The 26107-nt window shown below is 39.7% G+C and overlaps 3 protein-coding genes across 3 annotated transcripts; 2 read left to right on the top strand and 1 right to left on the bottom strand.

The window, feature by feature from the left end:
• Positions 1-362: 362 nt before the first annotated feature.
• On the top strand, positions 363-8524 carry GEMIN2 (gem nuclear organelle associated protein 2). The gene is made up of 10 exons (XM_071426856.1): positions 363-549; positions 1070-1154; positions 2338-2427; positions 4375-4434; positions 4593-4703; positions 5267-5311; positions 5997-6065; positions 7374-7484; positions 7692-7750; positions 8073-8524. Exons 1-10 carry the CDS (start codon positions 428-430, stop codon positions 8110-8112), a joined length of 792 nt encoding a protein of 263 aa, XP_071282957.1. The 5' UTR covers positions 363-427; the 3' UTR covers positions 8113-8524.
• Positions 8525-9358: 834 nt separating this feature from the next.
• On the bottom strand, positions 9359-14780 carry TRAPPC6B (trafficking protein particle complex subunit 6B). Its single transcript, XM_071426857.1, has 6 exons — positions 14189-14780; positions 14041-14108; positions 12900-13017; positions 11374-11457; positions 10251-10344; positions 9359-9541 (listed from the first exon to the last, which is right to left on the bottom strand). The coding sequence occupies exons 1-6, from the start codon at positions 14267-14269 to the stop codon at positions 9510-9512; spliced, it is 477 nt and encodes a 158-aa protein (XP_071282958.1). The 5' UTR covers positions 14270-14780; the 3' UTR covers positions 9359-9509.
• A 392-nt stretch (positions 14781-15172) lies between these two features.
• Positions 15173-25236, top strand: PNN (pinin, desmosome associated protein). The gene is made up of 9 exons (XM_071426855.1): positions 15173-15362; positions 15660-15731; positions 16396-16464; positions 17588-17660; positions 17743-17837; positions 19740-19821; positions 21434-21589; positions 21672-21810; positions 22840-25236. The coding sequence occupies exons 1-9, from the start codon at positions 15250-15252 to the stop codon at positions 24123-24125; spliced, it is 2085 nt and encodes a 694-aa protein (XP_071282956.1). The 5' UTR covers positions 15173-15249; the 3' UTR covers positions 24126-25236.
• Positions 25237-26107: the final 871 nt, after the last annotated feature.

The following is a 26107-nucleotide window of genomic DNA, read 5'->3' as shown; positions in this document are numbered from 1 at the left end:
GGGACAATTATGAATACTGGGTGTTCACAGGTAAAATAAGAGTGTACTAATGGGTGAGCTTTAAAGAACCTTTGGCAAAAACTACAGTGTATTAGAATAATGGCACAGAGCCTAATGAAGGACGTTATTAAAGGTTTACACCTATTCACCACAAAAATAGGCCTAGTTTGATGGGCAGTGAATTGGCAAACCCCTTTCTGACACTGCTCTTTGGCTGTATTTCCTTTATTCCCCTCCGGTGGTTTCCAGGGCGCCCAAGACGCCCGGAGCAAACCGTGACCCATCAGCGCGCACGGCCGAGGCTCCCGAGCGAGGCCGGCCCGCCCCGAAGGCCCCGCGGCAGAACCGCCGCCCCGGCCGGGCCCGCCCCGCCGCTCTCGCGAGAGCAGCGGCACCGGGCGGGCTCTGCCGCCGGGGCGGCGCGGCCATGGAGCCGGGCATGGAGGAGCTGATGCCGCGGCTGCTGCCCGTGGGCGACTGTGACCTGGCCGAGGACTTCGACCCCACCGTGCCTCCCAGGACGCCCCAGGAGTATCTGAAGCGTGTCCAGTGAGTGGTGGCGCGGACGGGCCGGGGTCGGGGCCGGGCCCGTCATCTCTCCGCGGGAGCGGCGCGGCAGCCGGTGCTGCCCGGGCCGGGCTCCGTGTCCGGGCGCGCCAGGGCGGCCGTGGGGAGCTGCCCTTCGCCGGCATAATCGGTGTTTTACACACCTGCAGGAGGGGCGGGTACCGATCTCTTCCCTCTCATGACCGGCGACACGAATCGAGGAAACGACGTGGAGCCGTGTCAGGGGAGGTTTGGGCTGCATATCAGGAAAAGGTTCTTCACCCAGAGGTGGTTGAGCATTGGAACAGGCTCCCCAGCGCAGTAATCACAGAACCAGGCAGAGTTCGAGAAACATTTGGACAGCGCCCTGGAGCACAGGCTGTGATTTCTGGGCTGTCCTGGAGTTCGACTCAATGATCTTGATTGGTCCTTCCATGCTTTTATGAGTATTTCAAAGACATCCGGTATGTATCAACCTGTTACAGGAAAGAAAAAATGCAGCCCACTTGATTCTGTTTTGTAGGATTGAAGCAGCTCGATGTCCTGACGTGGTCGTGGCGCAAATAGATCCCAGAAAATTGAAAAAGAAGCCGACAGTAAACATTTCAGTAAGCTTGAGAGCTTTTACGTGTTTTGAGAGGAAAAAAAAAAGGGGGAAGATGCTACTATAATGATGTTCGTATTAATTTGGGGGGGGGTCATTGGCATAACTAAATAGCACTGCTAGATTCTAAAAGCATCTACAGAATTAAATGTCTGTGTTTGAAGAAACCCCTGCTCAACTGCTGGGTAACAGCAGTCTTACTAACGGATTAAACTGATAATCCCCATACTATTCAATATGCAACAGACTGTTTTACTGTCTGAGGAAGTCAAATGTTGCATTAAATTTTACAATTATTTAATCATAAAACCTGCATACATTTTAGAAGAAAAATATATCCATACCTGTCTTTGGGTTTAAGTCTATATCTAGCATAACCGTAGTAAGTACAGCTAAGCTTTACTAAAGTTAGATGAAATTCTAGCATCACTTCTTTCCTTTTGGGAAGAATATTTTATTGGAACTTCTCCTTACTTTTCCAACAAATCTGTTGAAGCAGATTTTTCCGTTGTTGCATTGCCTTGCCAGCTTGGTTTTTAATGTATTTTCAAATAGTTTGCCTTTCTCCAATGACAATGATGTAATCTGAAATTTCACTATTAGATTTCTCAGAGAAAGTTTCTAATACTGATCTGACCTTGTAACTTCTGTAGCCATTCTCTTCATCTGTCTCATCTGTGTGTAGTGACATTCTTAAACACTTGTAGAAAGATTTTGTTTAATAACCCTTTCATGATAATCTTTAAAGAGGTTATATCTACCTAACTATCAAACTTAATTTTCTAGATGGTTTTATGGTCTTCTGTCTTCCTCAACTTACTATCTTGACAGAATGCCTAAGATTGATAGTATCTGTTGCAGATAAGGAAACAGTGTCCTGTTTTTTATGAGCAGGGAGATTAAAGCAGAACAATTGCTGAAAGGAAGACATTAAGTAATTCTTCGATAATGTATTTTGAACACTTAGTTTTCCTCCTCATGTACATACGAGAAGAGTCAAACAAAAAAAATTTCTCTAAACCAAAATCTTAACTTGGCCTTGGATATGGTCATGAAATTACCTTTCTTAGATGAAGATTTCAAGGATATTATTTACCTGACAGTAAACATTTACTGATTCTCTTGTTCTTAAGGATTCTTCTTATAAAGCTCTCTTTACATTATAATTATTGCCAGTGTTTTCTCAGATTTCTGGATGTCAGCCTGCTCCTGAAGGATACTCTCCAACGCTCAAGTGGCAGCAGCAGCAAGTGGCCAATTTCTCAGCTGTTCGTCAGGTACAAGATAGTCTGTGAGGAGTCTTGCACTGTCTGGATAGAACATTTCTGTGCTTTACAGGGGATAACTTGATATCTAGTATAGAAGTGTTGTGATTTTGTAGCAGGATAGATGTTTATAGGCAAGAGTTTTAAGTTCTTGAAAGCTAATTGAGCATATACTGTGTGGCTTTTAAACCTCTGATAAAACTCTTGAGAGTCACATTTAAGAAATCCTCCTTCAACAAAAATATGTCTGTATTTAGGTTAAATGCTATGGTGTAGTTGAGGAAGGACAAAACCCCCTATAATGTTATGCAGTTATATTAAAACACAGTGCTAGCAGGAAATGTTCTGCAGAACTCAACATGAACTAAGAACCAAGTGGATTCTAACCCATCAGGAGATTCATAAAGTCCCTTCATACAGTCAGTTTAGGGACCTGTTGACAGATGTGGCAATCCATTATGAGGAGGCATACTGATTTGGTAAAACATATTTGTAAGGTTGTAGAGTTAGGACAGACTTTAATCTTTCCTGATACATTTACACCCTGCTCGAAGTAACAGAAGAAGAATAGAAAATTAAGCAGTCTCAAAGGGTAAAGGTTCTAAGTTCAGCTAAGCATTACTAAAGTTTTAAACTGAAGGAGGGTTGATTTGGATTAGATATAAGGAAGAATATTTTTACAATGAGGGTGGTGAAACACTGGCACAGGTTTCATCCATCCCACAGAGAGGGATGGATGCCCCATCTCTCAAAACACTAAAGGTCAGATTGGATGGGGTTCTGAGCCTGATCTAGTTAAGATGTCCCTGCCAATGGAAGAGGGGTTGGACTAGATGGCCTGTGAAGGTCCCTTCCAACCCAATCTATGATTCTTCTATTCTCTATGCACAGTTCAAACAGAGTGAAATGGAAAATATAATAAAATGTAGGTAGAGGTCATTTGTGACTCCAGTGCTGCAGACAGCATGTTTACAGTGCATTGATGCTGCATTGTAGGAGTACCTCAGGTACTGAGGTGTGACCAGCCACGAGCTCATCACTAGCACTGAACTCTGCAGGAGCTCATGTACCATGTCTTTTGCAGGGAGGAAAATTTAGTGAAGGAGGAGATCTGTACTACTGCATCTACATTGTAAACAGTAACTGAGCTACCCCTCTTTCTGTGAGGGATCACACTGCATTCTGTATATTAGGCTTAGTCTAAGGTTTTAACAGAACTAAGGAGACTGACATCTAAAGGCTTATTCACTGAATAGGTATTTCTTTTATGCTCAAATCAATTGTCTTATCTGTGCCAGAATTAACACTGTAAAATATGAGACTACCCTAAAAAAGTATTTTTAAAAGAGCATCAGAATTCACTTGTTCAACCACTGCATCAGCTGCTGTTACTTTGAGCATTTTTAGTGGTCTTTTGTACAGCTACAGGAACAACCAGAGTGGGAGACAAATTCCTTCTGCTACAGAACATTTACAGCTCTCTACAAGTAACTGTTAAGCAGGCCAGTTTGTCTAGCCAGGTAGAAGAAATGTGCTAAGAAAGCACACTTGCCTTCTTTCATACAATTCAGTAGACCTCTGATACAGATACAGACCACTGTTAGGAAACAGGATATTGGCTTTATATGTGCTTTTGGATTAAATCAAAGTGGGTTTTTTCTTAAGATTGTTCTAACAAGAAAAGTCTACAAGACTGTTAAAGCTTACTATGTCAGCTTAACCTTCTGTAATAGACTTCAAAATGCCTTCAGCTTTAACATTACTTCCAAAATCCCAGCATGAGATTCTTAATTCCATTTCTGCTAAGAGGCATGGGAATTATTTAGCCAGTTGTGCTGGCTACATATACATATTCTACTGATTTATAGAAAGTCATAAAATATACTTTTCATACATTTGTGGCTAGGATAAAATATCTGCAGAGTTAAACTGGGATTTGACTTTGTTTTAATTACTCAGAGCCTGAACAAGCACAGGAATCACTGGCGGTCACAACATTTGGACAGCAATGTTACTATGGTGAGTAGAATTCATAACACTGCTCTGTGGTTTGTTTTCCCAGTTATTGAATCCACAATTAATCTTGCTTTATAGTTGCATGCAACAATTTAAGTATTTTCTCCAGTGTCTTCAAGACACAGTATTACAAAGTTTTCATTTATTTTTATTTACTTCAGCCAAAATCAGAGGATGAGGAAGGCTGGAAGAAGTTCTGTCTCGGGGAAAGAGTATACTCAGAAATAGATGCACTATCTGATAATGAAAATTTAGGAATTGATTACTTGAAGGTGAGTATAGGACTTCTAGTTAGTTTTCAGCAGCTATTTTCTAGACTAACTGCCAGAAACAATCTTACTGTTTATTACCACTTTGTGCCAAGTAGAAAATAAGCTCTGGTGAGCCCAGAAAGTGCCAGTGTACATTCTTCTTATGCAGAAACCAAGTGAAGCAGGAATTGAGTCAATGTTTTCAGTCAAAACTTGAAGACTTCCTTCATCTCTTATCAGCTAAAGTCATTACTTTGTTCTCACTGAACAGAATGGAAGCTATCTTCATAGTCTGCTTTAGTGTTTTGTTGCATAGTGATATGCAGATACCCTACAAATATGTTCTTTACTATGTCATTTTGTCAAACCAAAACTTTAACAAGTAACAGTAGACGCAAGGTGCTCTGATACTTCACTGGACCTTCAACTTTCTTGAAGATACTTTTTTAATAAATTTCAAAGCTCAGAACAGACTTTCAAATCACTACCATTGTCTGAACATCAAATTAAAATCTTAGTATGTTCTAAATTAGAACAAAGATGTTTGTGATAATGTTTGCATTTTCCAACTTGCTTTTTTTCAGGTGGGCTTTCCCCCTTTGCTAAGTATTGTAAGCAGGATGAATCAGGTAAACCTACCTCTTAGAATCATATAGTGACATTGCCTAAATCATTATGTCTCATGTTCTGTAGCAGAAGGCTTACCTATTTTTCTTTGCCTAGAGTAGGCATTTGTTTATTACAAATTCTATTAACTATACACTCAGAAGGAATGTATTCGTTAACTCACATTCAGTTACAAATAACTTTACAAGCAGATTTTTCATGACTAGTTCTGAAAGTATTTTGTTGTGTAGTTTCTCTATAGCCCATTTAACGTTTGAATTTTTGCTGAATACCCAATAGTTGCTTTACAATGTTTTTAAATTTCTCAGTGTTTTAAGTGCAGTTCTGCCATTTGATTGTGAACTTTTATGTACATTGCAAGGCTAGAAGAATCACACTTATCTTTCCTTTACTACATTTCCCACTTGCCACCATTATACGCAACCAACCAACCGGTCAGTGTGATGCTTCTTTCCTAATCTGTAGCTACTTACCCATAACTTTTCATTAACACAATTAATTCATTTCATACAAAGTTCTTTCCAAATGTGGTACTTTAACACTTACTTTACCCTTACATGTAACTTCAAACTGGAATAAATACTGTGGAGTAGAAATACTTTTTATATAATAAATCCTTCAGGTAGGAGAGCAGCAAAACAAAACATTGCAGATACTATATTGTCTCTTTCTGTTCCTCTTTTGAAGGCAACAGTAACCAGTGTCTTAGAATACCTGATAAGCTGGTTTGGAGAGAAAAAATTTACTCCAGAACTGGTAATTTTTAATTTATTCTAACTACTTGCACATGAATGCATTAAACAAAGAATAAATTGTTTGCAGTTTTCTATTAAATTATTTTAATTTTCTAAAGAGTTCTCTAGATGGTTGTATCATATTGTTACTTTCAAAACTTTCTTGATTAGATACTAAAATGAGTATTCACATTTGTTTTAGGAAGGCTAAAATTACAAAACTTAACAGATACAGACATAAAAAGTACTACCCAAACTCCCTCTGTATCCCTCCCTTTGTATCACTCACCCCATAACTTCAGCCACGAGCTCGGTGAACATCAAGCTTTAGGAGAGGAGAGATCCCAGCTGCTTTGGTTCTGTCAGGGTGCTGCACATTATTTACCAATACCTCCAGTTTAGTTTGGAGGCACATTACAGTGTGCTGACAAAGACACATTTAATTTTTCCACATTAAGCACAGACCAGAAGGCTTAGCTGCATTCATGTGGTGACAAATCAAACCTAAGAACTCCTGATTGACAGACTGCATTTGGCCACAACTAGATTGACCAGCAGTGTAAGGGCACCGTATCTACAGAAGACCGTGGTGGATGCTTCTCATTCCTTCAGTACCACAAAGAAAAAGAGTAATGAAAAATTACATGATGCTTAGCGTAATTTCAGGTTTTTTTCAGTCACTTAAAGACCTTTCATGTTCTGTCCTTCCTTGTAGAAGACTGTTTTCTTTTTAACCAGTATGTATGTGGCAGAGAATGTGCACAATGACTTTTAGGTTAGGTCCCAGAATGAAGGCCACTAGACACTGTGATTAAATTATGAAGTTAGACTGGTACCAGAAATTAGGTTTGCAAGAATGCAGTAGAATTCAGAGATGTAAAACTCAAAGGACATCTTTTCACAGTGGTGCAAATCTTAAAGCAGATCTAACCACTAATTCCAAAAAGATCTGAATTCATGCATTCTGTCTTCAAGAATGTTTTTTTCACAGATTGTGAAGTTAAACATTAATAGCCAAGTAATAGTTAAGATATTATTAAAATAATCCTTCTTTCAGACAATAATAGCATCAGCTGTAATAATTTATATCTTAGCCAGCATTAAAAAAAATGCTAGGAAACCCAGGAGTAGGGCTCACAAGAATCTTATCTAGAGACACAGAACTCTCTACCATGTAGTGTCTAATGTGGTTTTGAAAATTTAATTATTGCATATAGCACTTCAATGCAGTTTTGAGACATACACTTCAGTCCTGCTCTATATAACATGAATTGCTTGTATCTTCAAGGAAATGCTTAGAATTACAACTCTGTTATTTGAATCCTCACAGGGTAGATGGCTTTATGCACTGTTGGCATGCCTTGAAAAACCTTTGCTACCTGAAGCTCACTCCCTTATTCGACAGCTGGCGAGACGATGTTCAGAAGTCAGGGCACTGGAGGTAAGATTTAATATAACTGCACAGAGGACTTGGTGAATTTAGCAGGTTAGGAGGATCACTTTTCAGAAGTCTTAATAATTAATTTTTCATGTCTAAAGTTTGCTTGAGAATATAGGGAAGACTACAAATACACATAGCATGTCTTGTAACAGCTTCTCTATTTGACACAGCTAACAAAAGAATTGCCGTAATATTTCTCTTTTCCAGGAGAGCAAGAATGAAGAACAAATATCAGCTCTGAACTTGATAATCTGCTTAGTTAGTAGGTAATGCAACTTATACACCTCAACCAGTAATCTATGTCCAGCATAAATGCATGATTATTTGTATTAACCTAAACCCTTTTAAAAGTGAAAGTAAATAAAAGTACCCTGGGCCAATGCAGCAAATATACTTAGCTGAAAGGATTTAAGATACACCTAAGAACAAAGTAAGCTTATTCCTGTCTTCAGATGAGCCCCCTGAACCATGAAGCCATAATTATGATAGAAACACTAAAAGAAGAGCTAGAAAGCAATGGGTCGGACAACTTGAAGTCAGGTATATGTTGCATTGGAGGTTACTTACCATATTCCACTTCATTCCTAGGTACTTTGATCAACGTGACCTGGCTGATGAGCCTTCCTAGGCTGTTTTGAGAACATCCAGTATTTTGCATTGCCACGGTACAGAGAGCGTTATCAGAGTTAACAGCAAGACACTGCACTGTTCAGACCTGGAGTATTACACAATCCCTTCAGAACACCCTCACACGAATGCATTTGGGACAGCTGTGAATAACTTCAGCTGAGTTTTAGCTGAGATTGTCAGCATCTCCAATACCATCATCACCATCATTGTAAAGTGGTAACTGAAGTGTCCAGCATCATCTCTCAAGCTCCTGTCTTTGTAAACTACATTCTTGGTTAGAAATTTCTACAATCTGAGTAATCTGTGGACACTGCTATTAGGTGAAGTCTGAGGTTACATTACAAATTATTATTCTTTTTCTAACAGACTTATTGAGGACTTTTTTAATAAAACTAAAGGATTTTAAAGACTGTTCTCAAACATTGTGGGTTTTCTTACTCCATATTATTTAACAGCAGCCTTACTGTAGAAATCTAGAGTTAGGGCTGAATGTGTTTTTTCAAGTTTTGGAAAACAATTACTGAAACAATTGTTTCAGTAAAACATAAACATTACTACTTTTTGAGTAGTACATTACAGAAGTAAACCGTAGCTAGCAATTAAAAACAATTACATTAATATTGAATTTATACACAAGAAGACAGAATACATTTCCTTCTTTAGCCAGTATAGACAACCTTAGGTATAAAACATTCTGACACAAGGAACAGTTGCTAATTTAAGGGACGGGAGAAACTCTTAAACTATGCAAAAACAAGTTTTCTTCTACTGCCCCAAACTACAACCCTACAAAGGTCTCCACCTAGTATCTTTAATGATGTGTGAGCTGTTGGCTCACATGTCAACAGGCTCCATCAAAGAAATACAAATGCTGTCTTAAAAACAGAGCAGGGATGCCCATGTCTCATGACTAGCCAAGTTTTTGAGCCACAGAGGTGCAAAGTCCAAACCCCACAGTGAGAGGTTTGTATCACCCATTTTGCAGCCCTCCTTCCAGGGCTGCCTCCCAGAGTGAATGGGGAAAGGTAGCACTTGGGCATTCAAGTCAGGCAACACAACATGCATTCATTCCTTACTCAAATTTAGTCTTGGTCAGGATTTTTCTCTATTCTCAAACTCTGTCTCTGGTCTTCCAGGCTCTTTTGGTAATTGAAAGGTTTTGCTGAATATGTAGAGTACATGGTTTTTACCATGTATAAATTATTACTTTAGTATAGAATAAATTTCATACCAAGACACAAGCATAGTGTTAAGTTATTTCTATGAGCATTTATTATATATTTTGGAATTGTGCTGCACACTGCTATAATTTACATGTTATATACAAGACTGAGCCAAGATACTGAATCCACATACAAAGGCTTTTTAAAGTAGATACCCAGATTTGAATGTGCTCTACATCTTCTGTATCATCACCTGAAATTTACCTGCAGGAAAAGCAGAGTCGGATCACGTTATTACCATTAGAATTATTTCTCCAAGTAATTATAGAATTATTTCTCCAAGTAATTATTTTCTTGTAAAATTTTTTTCAAAGAAATAGTAAGGAACATTTCAGTCTTACAGTTTAATTGTAAGCAGTTGAGCCATTATTTAAATTTAGCATTAATTAATTGAGCCATTATTTAAATTTAGCATTTAAATTTTAATTCCATGCTGAACAGCTTCTCTCTTTTCTTTTTGTCTGTAAGTTGACCATGTCCCACACCACAGAAGTTTTGTCAGCTAAACCTAAAATTTGTGCTAAATCTGTGGAAACTTTTAATTGAGCAGCTTATATAGTTACAATGGTCTTTATTTATTAACATCCTAACATCCTTAATGAGTCCTATAGAGAAAGAGCTTGTGCAAATAACCTTCTGGACACACATCCTTACACATTTGATGCTTCTAAATGTAAATACAACTTTTTAGTTTTACTTTTCACTCAACATCATGGAGGCTTATCCTCTACCAGTATTTTCTAAATACTAAAGGATATAGTAGCAAGCCATATCCTGAAGTTCACCTGGACTCCTATGGCCCAGCAGTTCAAACAAATCCCACCTTGAAAAATGCTTATAATAGCAACACAGAGTCAGGAAAGTTACCAAGTGAGCTAATAATTGAATACTCCTTACTCCAAGTACTACTTACATGCAGGCATTGATGAAACTTCAGCTGTTACAATACTCTTTATTCCCAGATTTGATAGGCCTCCTCTGATTAGTCCACAGGTGAATGCTAAATACTGAATAAAAAGTTGCACTTCAAGTGAGTGTCAACAGTGAAGCTTGTTGATAAAGATTGAAAACAAGTACTCAAGAACACAATACTTGGACAACAGAAAACCATGGAGGTTTTGAGAGACTGTCAGGTCTCTAATAGATGAAAGCTCCAATATTTGGCAGAGTGGAGCTCACTACACAGATTGTTCTCATTTTGTATTTTGAGTCACCTTCTCTTTCCATTCAACCTGTAGGAACTTAATACCCTTAAAACAATTATTCCCAAGACTTGGCTGAAATTAGCAACTGGTATTGAAGTCAACAAAGGAGAAACAGTCCAAGACAGCATTCTTGTGCAGGCCATACCTTAGAATACAAACACCTGCAGATATTTAAAATATGTGTTGCAAAATAGAAGAAACATTTCACCAAACAAAAAAAAAAAAAAATCCCAAGGACACAGCCAGCTGGGAGGACTAAGATCAAGAATTAAGAAACCATAAAATAGATCTGAATGCCCCATTTTTTAATCCACCTGAGCCAAAGTGCTCTATGATAGGTTTTGCAGAGGGACTGATTTTACCTGAACTATTACCATAACTCAGCATCTGCATTCAAAACTATTTTTAATTGGTGGAAGAACTTTCTGAACATTCACATCATCTCAGAACCTTGTTTTATGTAACAAATAGCATCTTCCAAATGTGTTTTGGGAATTTTAAAGAAAGTTTCTGAAAACACATACTTCCTGAAGAGAAAGAATCTGTGTGACAGTGGCAGGTAGTGGCAGACAAGCACTTGCACCATGAAGTAACTCAAATGTAACAGCAGCAAGTTTCACAATAACCGAGACCATTTTCTGAACTATAAATCAAATCCACTGTTCTAAAACAGGATGCCTTTCTAAGAAGCACACAGGTTCTGAAGGCATATCTTTAGGTGCCCTTCAGAAGAGTTTGTATCTATTTAATTACAAAATGTAACATTATTACCAGATGAAGGTAATTAAAATGAAACTGGTAGACCCTCCCCCACATAGAATCGAAGGGTACCTTTGGTGCATGTTCTAAATACTGCTTTCCTGCAGACATTTGTGTCAAGAGACGGAATTTATTGTCTTGAAGGACGTAAATACCCTGTTTAAAAAGAAAAAATTGAGGGGTTTAGTTAAATGTGCAGTAATATAAAACCTGTATTATCTGTGAATGGATTTGATTTGTAGATAAAATATATATGATCTCAGGCTGAAAAATAAAATTGTAGATTAAGACATATGTGATTTAAGTTTAGATTGTATTATTTACTTACTTACTTTACTTAAGGAATATCAAAAGAAAATTTTCTTAATTGTGAGTATACCAAAAAAACCTCTAGATAACAATATGATCAGTTACCCCTAAAAAATGTTTATGTATGTTTCTTCTAGAAAGTCTTTGGTAATATATCAAATGCATATTGATTTTTACATTCAAATATCCATCTTCACTGGGTTTTGCACATCGCTATTCTTATTCTCAAATTCAGTGGGAATTATTTTCTTAATAGCAGTACAGGCAACTACACCCAGCAGACAGTCAAAGTAAAAGTCTGGTGTTTTCTACAATACAATTTAGTGCAACAATATGCATCTTAATAAACTAAGTATAAACACAGTATGGCTTTAGCTACACCTGCCATGTTAATTTCCTTGCTACTGACTGTGCTACTTCAGAATTTCATAAGACTTGAACTTAAATTAAGGCTGCATATACAATTAAGACCCTTAAGCTCAATACTGCCACTTTTTTGAATTTAAACCCCAGATTTCTAAAGTAGTAATTATCTCTTATTACTTGATAAGTCACTGAAAAATATTTTACTTGGCACAATCCTAGTACAAATTCTCTTCTTCCTAATTTGACACAACAGGGAAATGGCCATAAGGAAACCAAGTAATTCAATTAGGAAAAAGATTTTTTACTCTAGTAAAATGGCTCCTTAAGTTATTTTGATCTGGCTTTAAGAACTGTGGCTGTTGATACAGGAAAGCACACGGATACAGCACAATGTCACCAACATGCAAATCTGAGAAGTTTCTCCACTGTTTCTTATACAAGTATTTTCAATAGATTACAACTGTCTCAACTGCTGAAAACTCTTAACATTCTCTGAACTAAAAAAAAACCACTTCACTGCAGCTATTTTATTTAAATAGGTGTTTAGAGAATAACATCACTTTTTCACTATTTTTACTAACATTTATTAAGAGACAGATTAAAAAGTTCTTGTTTAAATGTTAATCAACTGTAATCATTACTGTCCTTTCTGTCACACTGCAACAGTGCTTATGAAATTCAAACCATTTAGTCTTTTCAAAGAGGGTGGCAATAAAAACATCATAGGCAATTATTAAATTGTACTCTAAAGCTACATGATAATATGAATATTGAAAAACAAGCCTTTTAAACAAAACAAATATGGAACATTTTGGGTTTCTTATCTGGTGATTAATTTTAGACCAAGAAAAACAAAAAATGCACTAGCAACTCAAAACTCTCACCACCTTTCTAAGTTAAATCTTAATCTACAGCATTAGTACCTGGTGATTAGTCCTTAGGTTATCGATTTGTTTTTTGAATACCGTTGTCCAAAAGTCTTTGCAAATGAACTTCATAATATCTAATTCATCCTTGAATCTGGCAGTGTCTTTTGTAAACCTAAGAGAAAAGTGAGAAATATATCAATAATGATGGTACACATAACCTGACCAATTAAACATAGAAATATTTTTAATGGTACTATACAACATCATTTTTGAGGTTATTATAGAAATTAGTTTTCCAACCATTGCACAGTATCATTGTAGCCTCACTGTCCATTCACCAAGTATTTTAAGAGCAACAGTGTTATCTTAGTATCTGCAATATGCTAGCACAATAAATTGTTTCAATTCCATGATTATCAAACATAGTTGACATACAGAAAGGTGGAAAGTGCTCCATCAGTTTTATCTTCAAAAAAGTATCTAAATAGAAGATAAATAAAATGCTCACACCTATACTATTTCTTGAAAGGTGTCCTTCAATTAGGCAAAAAACATAGGACCAAGTATATAAAGCTTGTTCCCGTTTCTCAGAAGGGACTTCTTTCTCTTGCTTATTTCGGATCCTCACTGAGGGTCTTTATCTGGCACCAAAGGACCACTTTATTCAACAAAAGCATGATTCAGAAACCCAGGAGTCTGCACAAGACCTCGGAACGAGGGCGCTGGAGTTGCACCGCCGGTCCCCAAAGGGCCCGAGCTGCTCAGTAGTGGAGTCGCAAGGGCTGAGGGCACTTGACAAAAATGAAATAGACTCAGGACCAATCATAAAATTATGCTCAAGAAGTAAATCAGAAAAAGAATGAAGTCACAAAACATACCAGAAGCAGGAAACATGCAAAAGTCTACACAAAGTAGAATTAAAGATAATTGTAAAAGTAACCATGTACCCTGACTCGGTTTTCATGACGGGAAGCACTAGGAAAACAACACACTTCAAAACTGTCCCGCGATACACAAACACAGGTCCTCACAAGAATGCGATACGAAAAGAGGAGATGCCAGAACGACTGCTGGTAAGAGGAACGCACTCTCCGTCCAGCCAAACCACCGCACCTTGCCCGGGCAGGTGTGCTTTACCGGCGAGGTGAAAGCCCCGAGAACGAGCAGCGGCTGCCAGGGCCCGGCGGGGACTCACCTCTCTATGAGCCCCTGCCCGACGCGGAAGCCCATGCTCTCCAGCTTGGTGGTGCAGCGCCCGTTCTCCTGCAAGACACAAGGGCCCGGCCACAGCGTCAGCCCCGGCCGCTGCCGGCCGGCCCCGGGGCGGTCCCGGTCCCACTCACCCCTTCGCCCTGCTCGGCGGCGCGGTACAGCCCCGCCACCATCTCGCTGTGCAGCAGCAGGAACAGCGCCTCGTCCGCCATCGCCGGGGCCGCCGCCCCTTCCGGGCGGGCCCGGACACCCGCCGGAGATCCCGGCCGAAGCCCAGCAGTACCGGCCGGGCCGGAGAAGCTCTGGGAAAGGGGCTCTCAGGTTAAGGCTCTGTAGAGTCCGCAGACTCGGGCGCCGCCGGCAGCGCAGGGTCCTGAGCGAGGGCCGGAGCCGGGGATCAAACGCGCCCCTTCAGCGGAGCTGCCCCGCCCACTAAACTGCTGGAGCCCGGCGGAGCGCGCGTGTGTCACTGCCTCCGAGAGAGCGCCCGTGCCTTCCCCTGCCCGCCGCGGGGAGCCGCAGTACGACGTCGGCTGCAGCCGGGAAGAGCGTGATTTAACGCCTCGCCGCCGCCCCGGGCGCCACGCCTGACGCGCAGCGCAGAGCTGCCCTGCCACGCCGCTCCGGGCGGGATGTGAGGGCAGCAGCGGCCCCGTCAGGCCGCCACCGCAGCCAGCGCCAAGTAACGGTCCCGTCTATTGGCTCGCCGGGCACAAGCGTCTCTGGTAGCTCAGCGCTGATTGGCTCTCACCCGAGTCCCGAGCGTGCCGGCTCCTCGGCCCCATTGAGGAAAGCAGGATGTGTCCTGGGCGGGTGGGAACAAGCGGCCTCGAAGTGGTTTTCTGATTGGGCTACAAAGAAATGACGCTTGAGTTCTTATTAGCTCTGTGTCGTGTCACTCCGGCGGCCCCCTTCATTGATTCGTCGAGCTAGAAGGCAGAGCCTTCCACTAGTTGGGCGGCCGGGATGCCAGTCTGCCTCCGGGCTCTGTGATTGGTGGTCGCTTTTGGCGAGCCACCCTGGTGGGTGTGCCACTTCCTCTCGTGCCCGGTGATTGGCGGTCAGAAGGGGCCACCGAGGTGCGATTGGCTGTGCTGTCCGGGCCCGCGGCCGCCGGAGTGGGCGGGGCCTGTCCCCCCTGTTTCCCAGCGCTGCCTCGCGCGGGGCCCGGCCAGGCCGCGCGGCGGACGGGATGGCGGTGGCGGTGCGTGCGCTGCAGGAGCAGCTGGAGAAAGCCAAGGAAAGCCTCAAGCACGTGGACGAGAATATCCGCAAGCTCACGGGCCGGGACCCCAATGATGTGCGGTGAGCGAGGCGGGGAGCGCCCGGCACGCCGCTGTCCCGCCAAGGAAGGGCCGGGCGGCGGGGGGGGGCGCTCGTCGGGCCTGCAGGGCGGTCGGCGCGGAGATGGCCGCGGGTCCCCGGGTCTCTGTGCGGGCCGTGCCCGCCCCGTTCGTGCGGCGATGGGGCAGCTCTGCCCCGCGGGGGTGGGCCAGGGCCGCGGAGCGCAGGACGGAACGGCCGCAGGCCCGTTGGGCCGGGCGGGCAGCAGCGCCCCGGGGTTGGGCAGGCAGCACTAACAGCGCTCACTGTCTCTTGCAGGCCCCCTCAAAACAGGCTGCTAGCCCTCGCAGGCCCCGGTGGAGGTAGAGGGCGTGGGAGCTTATTGCTAAGGTAAGGAGGCGCAGAACGGCCAGCGGAGTTTCATCCATCCTTTCCCTGGCAGTGGTTCGTGCCATCGCGCTGAGTGTCGTGCGTTCCTCGTTTACATCCGCTGCTCGCTGCGGCACTGTTCGAATGAGCGCCAGAGCTACCCTACCAGGCCTTGGGGGTTAAGTTTAAAACAGCTCTTCATTTTGAGTTGCAGCATGTCTAAATGGGTGGCTTTCCCCGACCTTCTCAGCTGTTAGGCTGAAAAATAAAGAGGAAACGTCAAAATGAAGGGTGATATTGTGTGGTGGCTGGGACCTTGTCTTTGAAATCGTTCAAAATCAGTCTCTTGCTGATTTAAAAACTGGTAGGTGTTTTAGGAGGGATTTTAAAACACATGTAGATAAAAGCACATCCTGAAAATTACTGCAGATAAGATTATTTGAACACAATGGGGTGCTTGTTTCATTGTAGCTACTCAGTTCAATAAGTGCAGAAATTCAAGGTGAAATTAGATGCAACATGTTTGAACATTTCATTGCAGTGCTAACAGTAAATGGTGATAGAGCTGAGTAAAATTTATGTTTAATTGTGACTATAAAGCAAAATTATAGTTCAATTGTGCAGACTTGAAGTGGTCTAGGGATTAATCTAGCTTGTTCTAAGACCACAAGTGTTTTCTTTCTAGGCGTGGATTCTCGGATAGTGGAGGAGGACCCCCAGCCAAACAGAGGGATCTTGAAGGTGCATCCAGTAGGTGAGTGCAAAAACTAATGCAGCCAACTTGCTTTTCTGAATGAGAATTTGTAAGAGTAAACAAAAAACTGGTAATAACTGGGAACTTTCACGGTCTTCTTTGGAGATTACTTACTGAAGACTTGTTGGGAATAATTTGGGTGACAGCAAATCACTCCATGAAATCTTTTTCATACCTTAGAGCAACGTAAAGTTGGTAGCAATAATATAAAGATATAGCAATACAAAGGTATTTGTAATTTTTTGGTTTTATTTGGCGTACAGTCTGCTATATTACATTCTTCTTAGTTGTGACATTTGTTTGCAGTGAACGCAAATTTCGTTATGACTGAGACCTGTTCAATAAATTGAATACAGGCAATGTGACAATGGACTCAGGTTTTGAGCTTTCACATTTGGTTGCAAATCCATCAGATGTGAGTGATAATTGTGAGTTTAAGTGCTGTGCACACTTAATGGGCAGTGGTAGTTCTCAACCAAAGCAAAGCTTGCTTTGGAATTTTTGAGTTAGCAGAAAATGAAGCTGGGAAACAGGAAAGTGCTGTGCCACAAATCTGAAAAGGAAGGCTGAAAATTACTTCAACTTTAATTATTTATTTTGGGACTTATTTGATTTAAATTATTTATTTTAAGTTGTTCTTTGTTAAAACCTTAGTTCATACATGTCTCAAGTGGTAATCTGTCTGCCTCTCTCCCATAGGTATTTGGTAGGTAACTTGAACAGCATTTCCTGTTTAAGAAATTATACCAACCTTTCCATGTCAATGCATTTAAATCTGTCTAGTGAGCCCTTTATACCAGTAGACATTTTAGAGATTTCTGGAAAATGCACATTTAAAAGAATAAATTCCAAATGTATTTTTTAAAGTCAAATATGGTATTTGTGGATTCTTCTGTTTTTATTACTCTGCAAGTTGTATTAAAATTTAAACTGTTCCATCTCACTGATTTTCATCAACAATAGATTCTTTCTGTAAAATGTTACTTACTGGTTGTTGGAACAGTGGGGAGATTTTCACCCAAGTGTTGGTTCTTATGACTAGACACACTTGTGTTTTTCTCATGCTGGAAGAGATTCCCTCCTAAATAAACATTCTCTAATGGCCACTGGCTTTCTTCCTCAGGCTGGGTGGAGAACGTCGGACAAGAAGAGAATCACGCCAAGAAAGCGACGCAGAGGATGATGATATTAAAAAGGTAATGTATAGTAAATGGAGCTGTGCAAGAGGAAACCTACCTGCAGCACGATGAACAAAGTAGTTTGTTTTCTGTCTTGTAGCCAGCCTTACCATCTTCTGTTGTTGCTACCTCCAAAGAGCGAACACGTCGAGACCTTATACAAGATCAAAATATGGATGAGAAAGGAAAACAAAGGTATGCAGAAATCTCTTTTACACTAACGTGGTACTTTTGAGTTCCAGAAAGTCATAGAAAGTAGCTTTAGATTTTAAAGATACTGCACACAAGCTGTTGTGTATCAAAGATTATGTTGAAGAGTTACCATTATGGTATAAAATTTAATTTAAAAAGTATTCTCTGAAAATACTTCACAAGCAGCAACCTGTGCATTGTTCACATAACTGACATGGATTCTACTTTTCAGGCTACCTACAGGAGCAGGTTTGCTAGTGCTAGTGTTTTAACATCATTTGAGTAAGACAGAAATATCTGTAGTTTCATTGGTTGCTTCATGTCTTGGATTATTACAGCTGTCTTGGCTCATCATTTATTTTGTTGGTTGAAGTAGGGTTTTGGGTATGGTTCCTCACTCCCTCTGCCTCTCTTTTTAAATGAAATGGGTCCATCATGTTTCTTTTCTCGTACTACTTTGATTTCTTGTTGTGTGTGCAGCTTTCATTTCACCTACTGCTTTTTAGATTCCTCCTATGTATATCTCCTTTTTCCTATATTTTATTTTTCTCAGGGCTATTAAAATTCTAACTGAAATGCAGCTCTATTGGTAAGAGGTATTGGAAAATCAAATTTGCAGCCGTGTTTGACCTCCTGGACTCCGTCCATTTCAGATTGCAAGTCACTGGTGCAGTAGTAATTATACACCAAATAAACAGAAGAATTAGAACCAGAATAAGGAACTATAGAAAGCTTCTCTGATAAGTTCCCACAGATCAACTGGCATTTTGCTTATTTCTTTTAATTATGACCTCACTTAGAGTCTTCCTTTACTAGGTTCTAATTGTTTCCCATACAGGGAGACTTCAAAATTCTTAGTGAACTTCCTAGAGCTTCAGGCACTATAAGCTTGTTCCCTCAGAATTGTAGTTTTACTTCTTTTCAGCTCAGTAGTCTCTAGGGAGATAAGAAAACCAGTATTAGTCCCTATGAATTGTGGTGGAGGGAGGTTCTTTAAGAGGACAACATCCCCTGAACTCCTGATTTTGCTCAGTGTCTTCTGGGATGTCATTCATATACAAATGCACTTGCAGTGATCTCTGGCTTTCAATTTTTATCTGTTCCCGTTTCTATTACTTAATATACTTTTACCTTTCCATGTGAGGTTTGTGCCACTGTAATAGAGTGGTAATTAGGGAAGACAGTAGCATTTCCTTTCTCACTTTATCAGGTTCAAGGCAAATAAGAAAGTCTTCATCAGGTTGTAAAGACTTAATTTGGGATTGAATAAAAATAAATTGAAGGTGGAAGTCAAGAAACTAGTTCTTGCTCAGAAGAAGGGAATTTGTTGAAGAATTTTACTTATTTTTCTCAAAACAACACCTAATCAGATGAGAGCAGTTCTGTTTTCATCCCACAGTGCAGTGTCTCATTGTTGGGCAGCCCTGATAGATAAGTTTTCACTCCCCTATGGCTCCATTTCTCCTTAGTCTAAGCAGATTGTGGAGAGGGGGAGTGTATGCTTTTTAGAAAACCCAGTTTGCTCCCTTATTGATAGCTCACACTGTATTTACTTGACTTTTTTTCTTCAGTACTTTCTGCTTTAAGATTTTTTTTTAAATCTTATATTATTATTTCTAGATGAAAAATGTGCGGGCTTCCAGTTTTGCCAGTGCTAGCTGTTCTGTGTTGCACATAAGAGCTGTGTCTTACTCATAAGCAAAATGATCTGTCACTGTAAATTATATCCTGGACTGTTGGCACAGTCAGTATGTCTTCTGTTGCTAATGGCCTTGGGTACTATTGGGCCTTTAAAAATAAGTATCCTTGAGGTGGAAAGTTTCTCTGATTATTTATATAAATAAAAATCTTAGTACTTGAACTGAATCTCAAATTTCTTTTTCTTGTGGGTTTGTTTTTTTTCAGGAATCGACGTATATTTGGCTTGCTGATGGGCACTCTTCAAAAATTTAAACAGGAGTCCACAGTTGCTATTGCTACTGAGAGGGTAATTACTTTAAATTCTATCAGATTGTAAATAATAAAGCAAAATTGTTTGGTTAAGTTATTTCAAGTAAGAATGAAAGTTCCCTACAGTGTAGGTTGCAGGTGCAGCAAATTGGTGAGATTGTGTGTAGGTTTTTTTTGGTCTCAGTTCAGGGGAATGAGGGAGGGAGGCAGGAAAGGCATTTTTACCATGACTTTGTAACCCTGTTTCTGACCTTCATGGAAGCAAAAAGGCAATGTTAAATGGAATTTAATCAGGTAACTATTTAAGAAATCATAGGCTATTTCTGGAAATAAAAGTGATGCAGTATTGATGAAGCAGTGCCTACCCTTGTGTGTTCCAGATGTTTAAATTATAACCAAGTATACAGAAATCTATGCTTTATTATGCTATCTGTCTAGAAATCTCTTTTCTGTTCCAGTACAAATAACCAGAATTTTTGATGTAATAAATAAACGTGTGTTTGTACTGAAGCAAAGCCTTTGCATAGCTTAGGGATTACTTCAAAAAACTTGTATATAGGATAGTGGTAACTTTATTCCCTTTTAATTTGTGAAGGCTATGGTATTTGTTTACTGTTGCACTAAATGAGTTATTTAGTTAATACTAATAACCTTTAAATTAAAAACAATGTTTTAAAGTTCGCATTTCAGCAGTCCAGTTGAAGCAGAAAGATTTAAACTTTAAACGTTTTCTGTATAATGACAGCAGAGCTGACTCACAGTGCTGGTATTGATTACTTTCAGATGCAGTATTTGGGTGGCTTACCTACCTTGTCATGTGGCACATAAGACCAAAGTTCACTTTTGCCTGCTTGCATTAGAACAAAAAGCTGTTTATCAGGATGATCTAGAAACATGGAGTCCCTGTCTAATTTATAATAGTATGTGTTTGCACAAAGAGACTTTGAAGAATTACTGCTCCTTACAAAATTTTTCTGAGAGTACCTATGGAGATCTTTTTTTGTTCATACATATACACTTGCTATAAATCCAACTCAAGGCCTGAGGAGTTTTACAACACAGCTATTTTGTTGTCCAGGCAGTAAATTCTATTTTTTAACGAACAGTTATTGTACGATCTGAGCACATGGCAGTCTAGGGTATACAAACAGCATTCCTGGATAGTAGTAATATATATAATTAGCAGTTAATATACTGGAAGTGTTCACAATCTAATTTTTGTTGGTCACAAACACCAGTCTGCAGTCCTTCATTTGTTTCTGGAGGAATTTAGTTCTTTCTCTCCCAAGTGGGAAATTTACCTGATTTCCCTGATAGCTCAAATACATTCTTTTTATTTTTCTGCCATTGGGGGAAAAAACCCAACTTATTTAAGCTTATATTGAAATTTTAAGTCGAAACTGAAAGATAGTAAAGCACACAGAAATTCACAGGGCCCCAGAACTATATAGTTAAACCAACAAAAAATTAGGTGCCAGCAAGCAGTGACACTCCTTTCTTTCATTAGCTGCAGTTTAGGAGGTATTTCCTAATGTGTTTTTAGGAATGCCTTTAATGGTGTAAATAATTGAGGATTTTTAAGTGGATCAAACTAGAACACTTTCTCTTGATGTAGAAAAAAAATAAAGATTTTATTTCATTTATTTTAGCAAAAGAGACGACAAGAAATTGAGCAGAAACTTGAAGTGCAGGCAGAGGAAGAGAGAAAGCAAGTTGAAAATGAGAGGCGAGAACTGTTTGAAGAAAGACGTGCTAAACAGACAGAGCTGCGGTTATTGGAGCAAAAGGTTGAGCTTGCTCAGTTGGTGAGTTTTTGTTTTGTTCCTGATCTTTCTCTTGTTTAAACTATTCTTGTGTATCTCAGCATTATTTTCTTTCGTTTCTCAGCAAGAAGAATGGAATGAACATAATGCTAAAATAATCAAATACATAAGAACAAAGACAAAACCTCATTTGTTCTACATACCTGGCAGAATGTGTCCTGCTACGCAGAAGCTGATGGACGAGTCACAGAAAAAGATGAATGGTAAGGGTCTTTGTGGTACAAAGGTCCTTGTTCTTGCCTCCCTTTGTTTGCCATACAAATTTATTTTAAGTCTATGCTTAAATACATGAATTTCATGCTTAGGACAAACTATATTCTTACACGGGTGTTCATCATAAGTGGAAATTACTCTTTCAGTGACTTATTTTTATATTGAATGGGATTTGATTCTCTTTCAAGAAGTCAAAAGATGCATATGCAGAATTTCAGAGGTATGTGTTTTAAACAGTCCTTTATATTGGCTTTAGTATCCAGATGTTTCCAAGTGCAGCAACTTCATTTTTGAAAAGGCAGATTCTGTGAAGACACAAGGAATTGCAGGTGTTTACAAAGCATTTGAGAAGTACTTTCTTAAGTATACCATTCGAAATTTCTGATAATTTTTTTTACCTCAATGTGTGTTCATTTCTGTTTCACAGGATGACTGTATTTTTCTTTTGGAGAACAATTTAAAATGCTCCGATTGATGGTAGTCTTACCGTTCTTTTTTTATTAAACTAAGAATGTACTGGGTTGGTTTGTTTTTTTTTATTAGGCGCTTTTCTTTATCTTGTGGGGTTGGGAGGTAAGAGAAGATAGCTCACCTGTCTGGATCACCTACAGTAATTAAGCTTTCTTAATACCTAGCTAGCTTTTAGCTTTTTTTTTTACTGTCTTTTGTTTGCCTTAGGAAGTATAACCTTAATAGGTAAATACTGAGAAATTAAGGTATTCTTTTGATATACTATTGGTTGGTTTGATTCTAATGAAGTCAAAAAGTTTTTGTTAGCTTAGATTTAGGGCTTTACTTTTCAAATACTCAGCTGAGCTTACTCTTCCCTTTGCTTTGTTTTCTTAAGGTAACTAGCAGTCTTTTTCATTATGCATTAATGGCTTGCTACTTCAGAAAGGACAAGGTTGCAATATTTATGAGTTGAACAATTTGATAACTTACTAGCTCTTAGTTAAAGGGTAAGTAGACCTCAGTGTCTGTAGATTATCTTAACTATTATGTATGCGTTTATTCCCTAGCGCTCTTTGAAAGCAGGAGAAATGAATTTGCAGAGCAGATTAACAAAATGGAGGCCAGACCCAGAAGACAATCTGTGAAGGAAAAAGAACATCAGGAGGTGCAGAATGAAGAAAAGAAGGAAGAACAGAACAAGGAGCAGGAAGAGGGTAAGGTGGCTCAGCAGGTGGAAGAGATGGAGACAGGTAATCAGCACAATGATGTAGAAATGGAGGAGGTAGGGGAGGAAAAGGGAAAAATAAGTTCAGGTTCAGGGCATAGTGATGCAGAAAAAGAACAGGAAGAGGATGAGCAGAAACATGACGTAGAGATGAAAGTAGAAGAGCCTACTGAGGTGAGGGAGAATGACAAACAGCAGGATGGTCAGCATGAGGAGGTCACAGTTGTAAAAGACGAAAGTGAAAACATTCAGCCTGTGGATAATGATCAGGATGTGGCTGAAATGAATGAGGCAGATAGTGTAGAACCTGTAGAAAATGAAAATGGCAGAGAAATAGAACCAGAAACAGAGTGTGATGCTCAGCCAGAAAAAGTGTGTAATGTTCCTTCTCCCAAGAAGGAGAAAGGTATCAAAACAGAAAATAATGCTGAACTGGAAGAAACACAAGAGAAAACACCTGAAGCTCAGACAGAATCTGTGGCTGAGGCTCTATCTCAGCCACAGTCTGTGCCACTAGCACAATCACCTCAGTTGTCTCAGTCCACTCAGGATACAGAGCCCCAGACAGACAAGGATGAAAATGCTGTGGTGTCTGTAAAGGTGGCTGAAGCCCAGGCAGAGCTGAATCAGACACCGAGTGCAGAAAGTAAGAGTAAGACTAGGAGTGGAAGCAGGGGTAGGGCAGGGAACAAAACTGGTCATACCCGTAGCAGCAGCAGCAGTAGCAGTAGCACTTCCAGCAGTACTACCAGTGCAAGTAGTTCCAGTACTGGCAGCAGTTCCAGTCGGAGCAGTTCCACCAGCAGCAGCACTACAAGTGGGAGTACGAGCAGGGACAGTAGCAGCAGCAGCTCGAGCAGTAGTGAGAGCAGGAGTCGGAGCCGAGGCAGGGGCCATAACAGAGATAGAAAACGCAGAAGGAGCACAGACAGGAAGCGAAGGGATGCTTCAGGAGTAGATAGAAGTCACAAGTCCTCAAAAGGTGGTAGTAGAGATACTAAAAGCTCAAAGGATAAAAGTTCAAGGTCTGACAGAAAGAGATCTATATCAGAAAGTAGTCGGTCAGGCAAGAGAACTTCACGGAGTGAAAGAGACCGTAAATCAGACAGGAAAGACAAAAGGCGTTAACAGAAGAGACCAAGCTTCCCTAGCCTAATCTTTGCAGCAGAAGATTATTTGAGTGAAAGGATTCCTTGTAAGGAGGAAGAGAAGGCTGCCTTAAGAATTGCATGCTGTAAAAAATCTTTTGGAAAAATGCAGACTGTTTACCAGGCATTCTTGTACTTTTTACATAATTTTGTAAAAGGTTACTTACCAAAATTATGTGAAGTTCCTGAAAATGTAAAAATAAAAGATTAACACTCCTTTGCATCTTTTTTTTAAATATCCTGTACTCATTAAGATTCTCTGTATATTTTAATAGGTATACCTTTAAAGTAGATGTGATCATTTCCTCTGTATCATACACTTTTTTTTGTAGAAATAAATGTGCATTTTAAATAAATTGTTTGAGATGTCCTGTTGACAATTAAATTCCCCTTTTTAGATTATATGTAGGAAGGCAGCATTGCAGGAAATATAAAATTTTGTCTTTCCCCTCTATTCCTTGCAAGAATGAGAATTTTAAGACCTAGTAAAGCAAATAATCTCTCCAGTGCTGGGTAGGAAGGCAAAATAATTGATTTGAATCTATAGTTTTTGTTTTCTTCTGTAACTGCAGGCTCTTAGTCAATTCTGTCTATCTTCCAGTTTTATAAAAATTTCTTATCCATAGGCAAGCAGTAATTAAATGGGAATGTTAACACTGGCCAAGGTAGCTCAAGTCAGTCTGGAAAATCATTCTTGCCTGCTTTCTGCAGGTGCTTTGTTAGTATTTACATCTATGTTCTATATATAGATAATCTCTTCAATGATGATCCTTGTTTTGGTGGCCAGTGGAAGAAAGACTTCAGCTTGCTTCTCAACCAGGATTCCTTTTGTTTTAGTTGCAGACTAATCTTTGATCCCTTCATACCACTAGGAATAATTACATTGCAGTGTTGGAGTTACATGGGACTACCTAATACTAATGTTGTGTGCGTGCAAGAATGCTTTCTGAATGTATTTAATAAACCTAAGGTGGTACAGTGTTATCTATGAAGGTGAATACTGTTTTTATATAATTTTGTATGGAAAACAATAACATCTGTTGCTTTGTTCTGTACATGTGCAAATAAATGTGGCTTTGTAGACTACTTAACTCTCTTGTTGCCTATCATCTTTTCTATTAACAGGTGTATTACCTTAGGCTTTCTACATTTAAAGTATGAATTGTAATTGCAGGTGGCTGTACCTTACAAGCTCTGTATCCAGAGTTTTTCTTAAAGCTTTTAATTGTCTGTTAACTGACTATGAAACTGTAGTGCTCTAACCTATGTTGTCTTGACAGGAAGAGAATTGTGTTATCTGATCCACCAAATCACAAACCAGGAAATCTTAGAAAGATTTCAGTATGGAAGGACACATAAGCTGGATTTAGTGTACAAAATGCCATGTACACCCTGTTTTTCTGGAAGGTAGTTGCCAGGTTCTAGCTTGGAGTGTGTCAGTTTTCATCTGAACTCAACACTAGTGACAGATTTATGTGTTCTGAAATGCTCAATGTCATGACTTCAAGAAATGTGTCTAGTAAGGAATGGAGTGCAGCACAAATAGGCAGGGGGAAAACAGGCTTCCCCTTTCTCAAGGAGTTCAGATTCTTCGGTCCGTTTGCTACTTCAATATCTTATCTGCCTCTGTCTCTCTACAACAGAGTAATTTTTATTCTTGTCACTATTTTCCAATGTTTATTTCAGAGAATCTTGTGGTTTAATGTGGTGTCTTTTCTGAAGGACAAACAAAAGTTTGTAAGTTCAAATGCCTTATTGAAGATGTTAAACAATGTTCTACCAAAAAAACCCTTAATACTGAGTAACTGAACAAAATGTAACTGGTCTACATGTTTTGACTAATTTCAGGTTTCAGATTGCCTTTGGAAGCCATTGTAGTTTTTTCAGTTAATTACACTTTTTTTGTAACATTGAATAATTCTAATGTTTCTTATTTTGAGTTTGTGTGATTCACTGCTGTAG

This window comes from Agelaius tricolor, unplaced genomic scaffold (assembly GCF_023055355.1).
Source record: "Agelaius tricolor isolate 1412-34295 unplaced genomic scaffold, bAgeTri1.0.p SCAF_5, whole genome shotgun sequence".
NCBI classification, from domain to species: Eukaryota; Metazoa; Chordata; class Aves; order Passeriformes; family Icteridae; genus Agelaius; species Agelaius tricolor.
This window is presented reverse-complemented; position numbering and strand designations above follow the sequence as displayed.

What these genes read in the sequence shown, in the direction of transcription:
- PNN (XM_071426855.1), top strand. Translation starts at nt 15,250, where the DNA reads ATGGCGGTGGCGGTGCGTGCGCTGCAGGAGCAGCTGGAGAAAGCCAAG. An exon ending in CGTGGGAGCTTATTGCTAAG is followed by an intron (nt 15,732 to 16,395) that starts GTAAGGAGGCGC and finishes TTTTCTTTCTAG; the next exon opens with GCGTGGATTCTCGGATAGTG. An exon ending in GATGAGAAAGGAAAACAAAG is followed by an intron (nt 17,838 to 19,739) that starts GTATGCAGAAAT and finishes GTTTTTTTTCAG; the next exon opens with GAATCGACGTATATTTGGCT.
- GEMIN2 (XM_071426856.1), top strand. Translation starts at nt 428, where the DNA reads ATGGAGCCGGGCATGGAGGAGCTGATGCCGCGGCTGCTGCCCGTGGGC. An exon ending in ATTTCTCAGCTGTTCGTCAG is followed by an intron (nt 2,428 to 4,374) that starts GTACAAGATAGT and finishes TTAATTACTCAG; the next exon opens with AGCCTGAACAAGCACAGGAA. An exon ending in TTGTAAGCAGGATGAATCAG is followed by an intron (nt 5,312 to 5,996) that starts GTAAACCTACCT and finishes CCTCTTTTGAAG; the next exon opens with GCAACAGTAACCAGTGTCTT.
- TRAPPC6B (XM_071426857.1), bottom strand. Translation starts at nt 14,269, where the DNA reads ATGGCGGACGAGGCGCTGTTCCTGCTGCTGCACAGCGAGATGGTGGCG. An exon ending in ACCTAAGGACTAATCACCAG is followed by an intron (nt 11,458 to 12,899) that starts GTACTAATGCTG and finishes CTTTTTAAACAG; the next exon opens with GGTATTTACGTCCTTCAAGA. An exon ending in ATTTAGAACATGCACCAAAG is followed by an intron (nt 10,345 to 11,373) that starts GTACCCTTCGAT and finishes CTTTTTATTCAG; the next exon opens with TATTTAGCATTCACCTGTGG.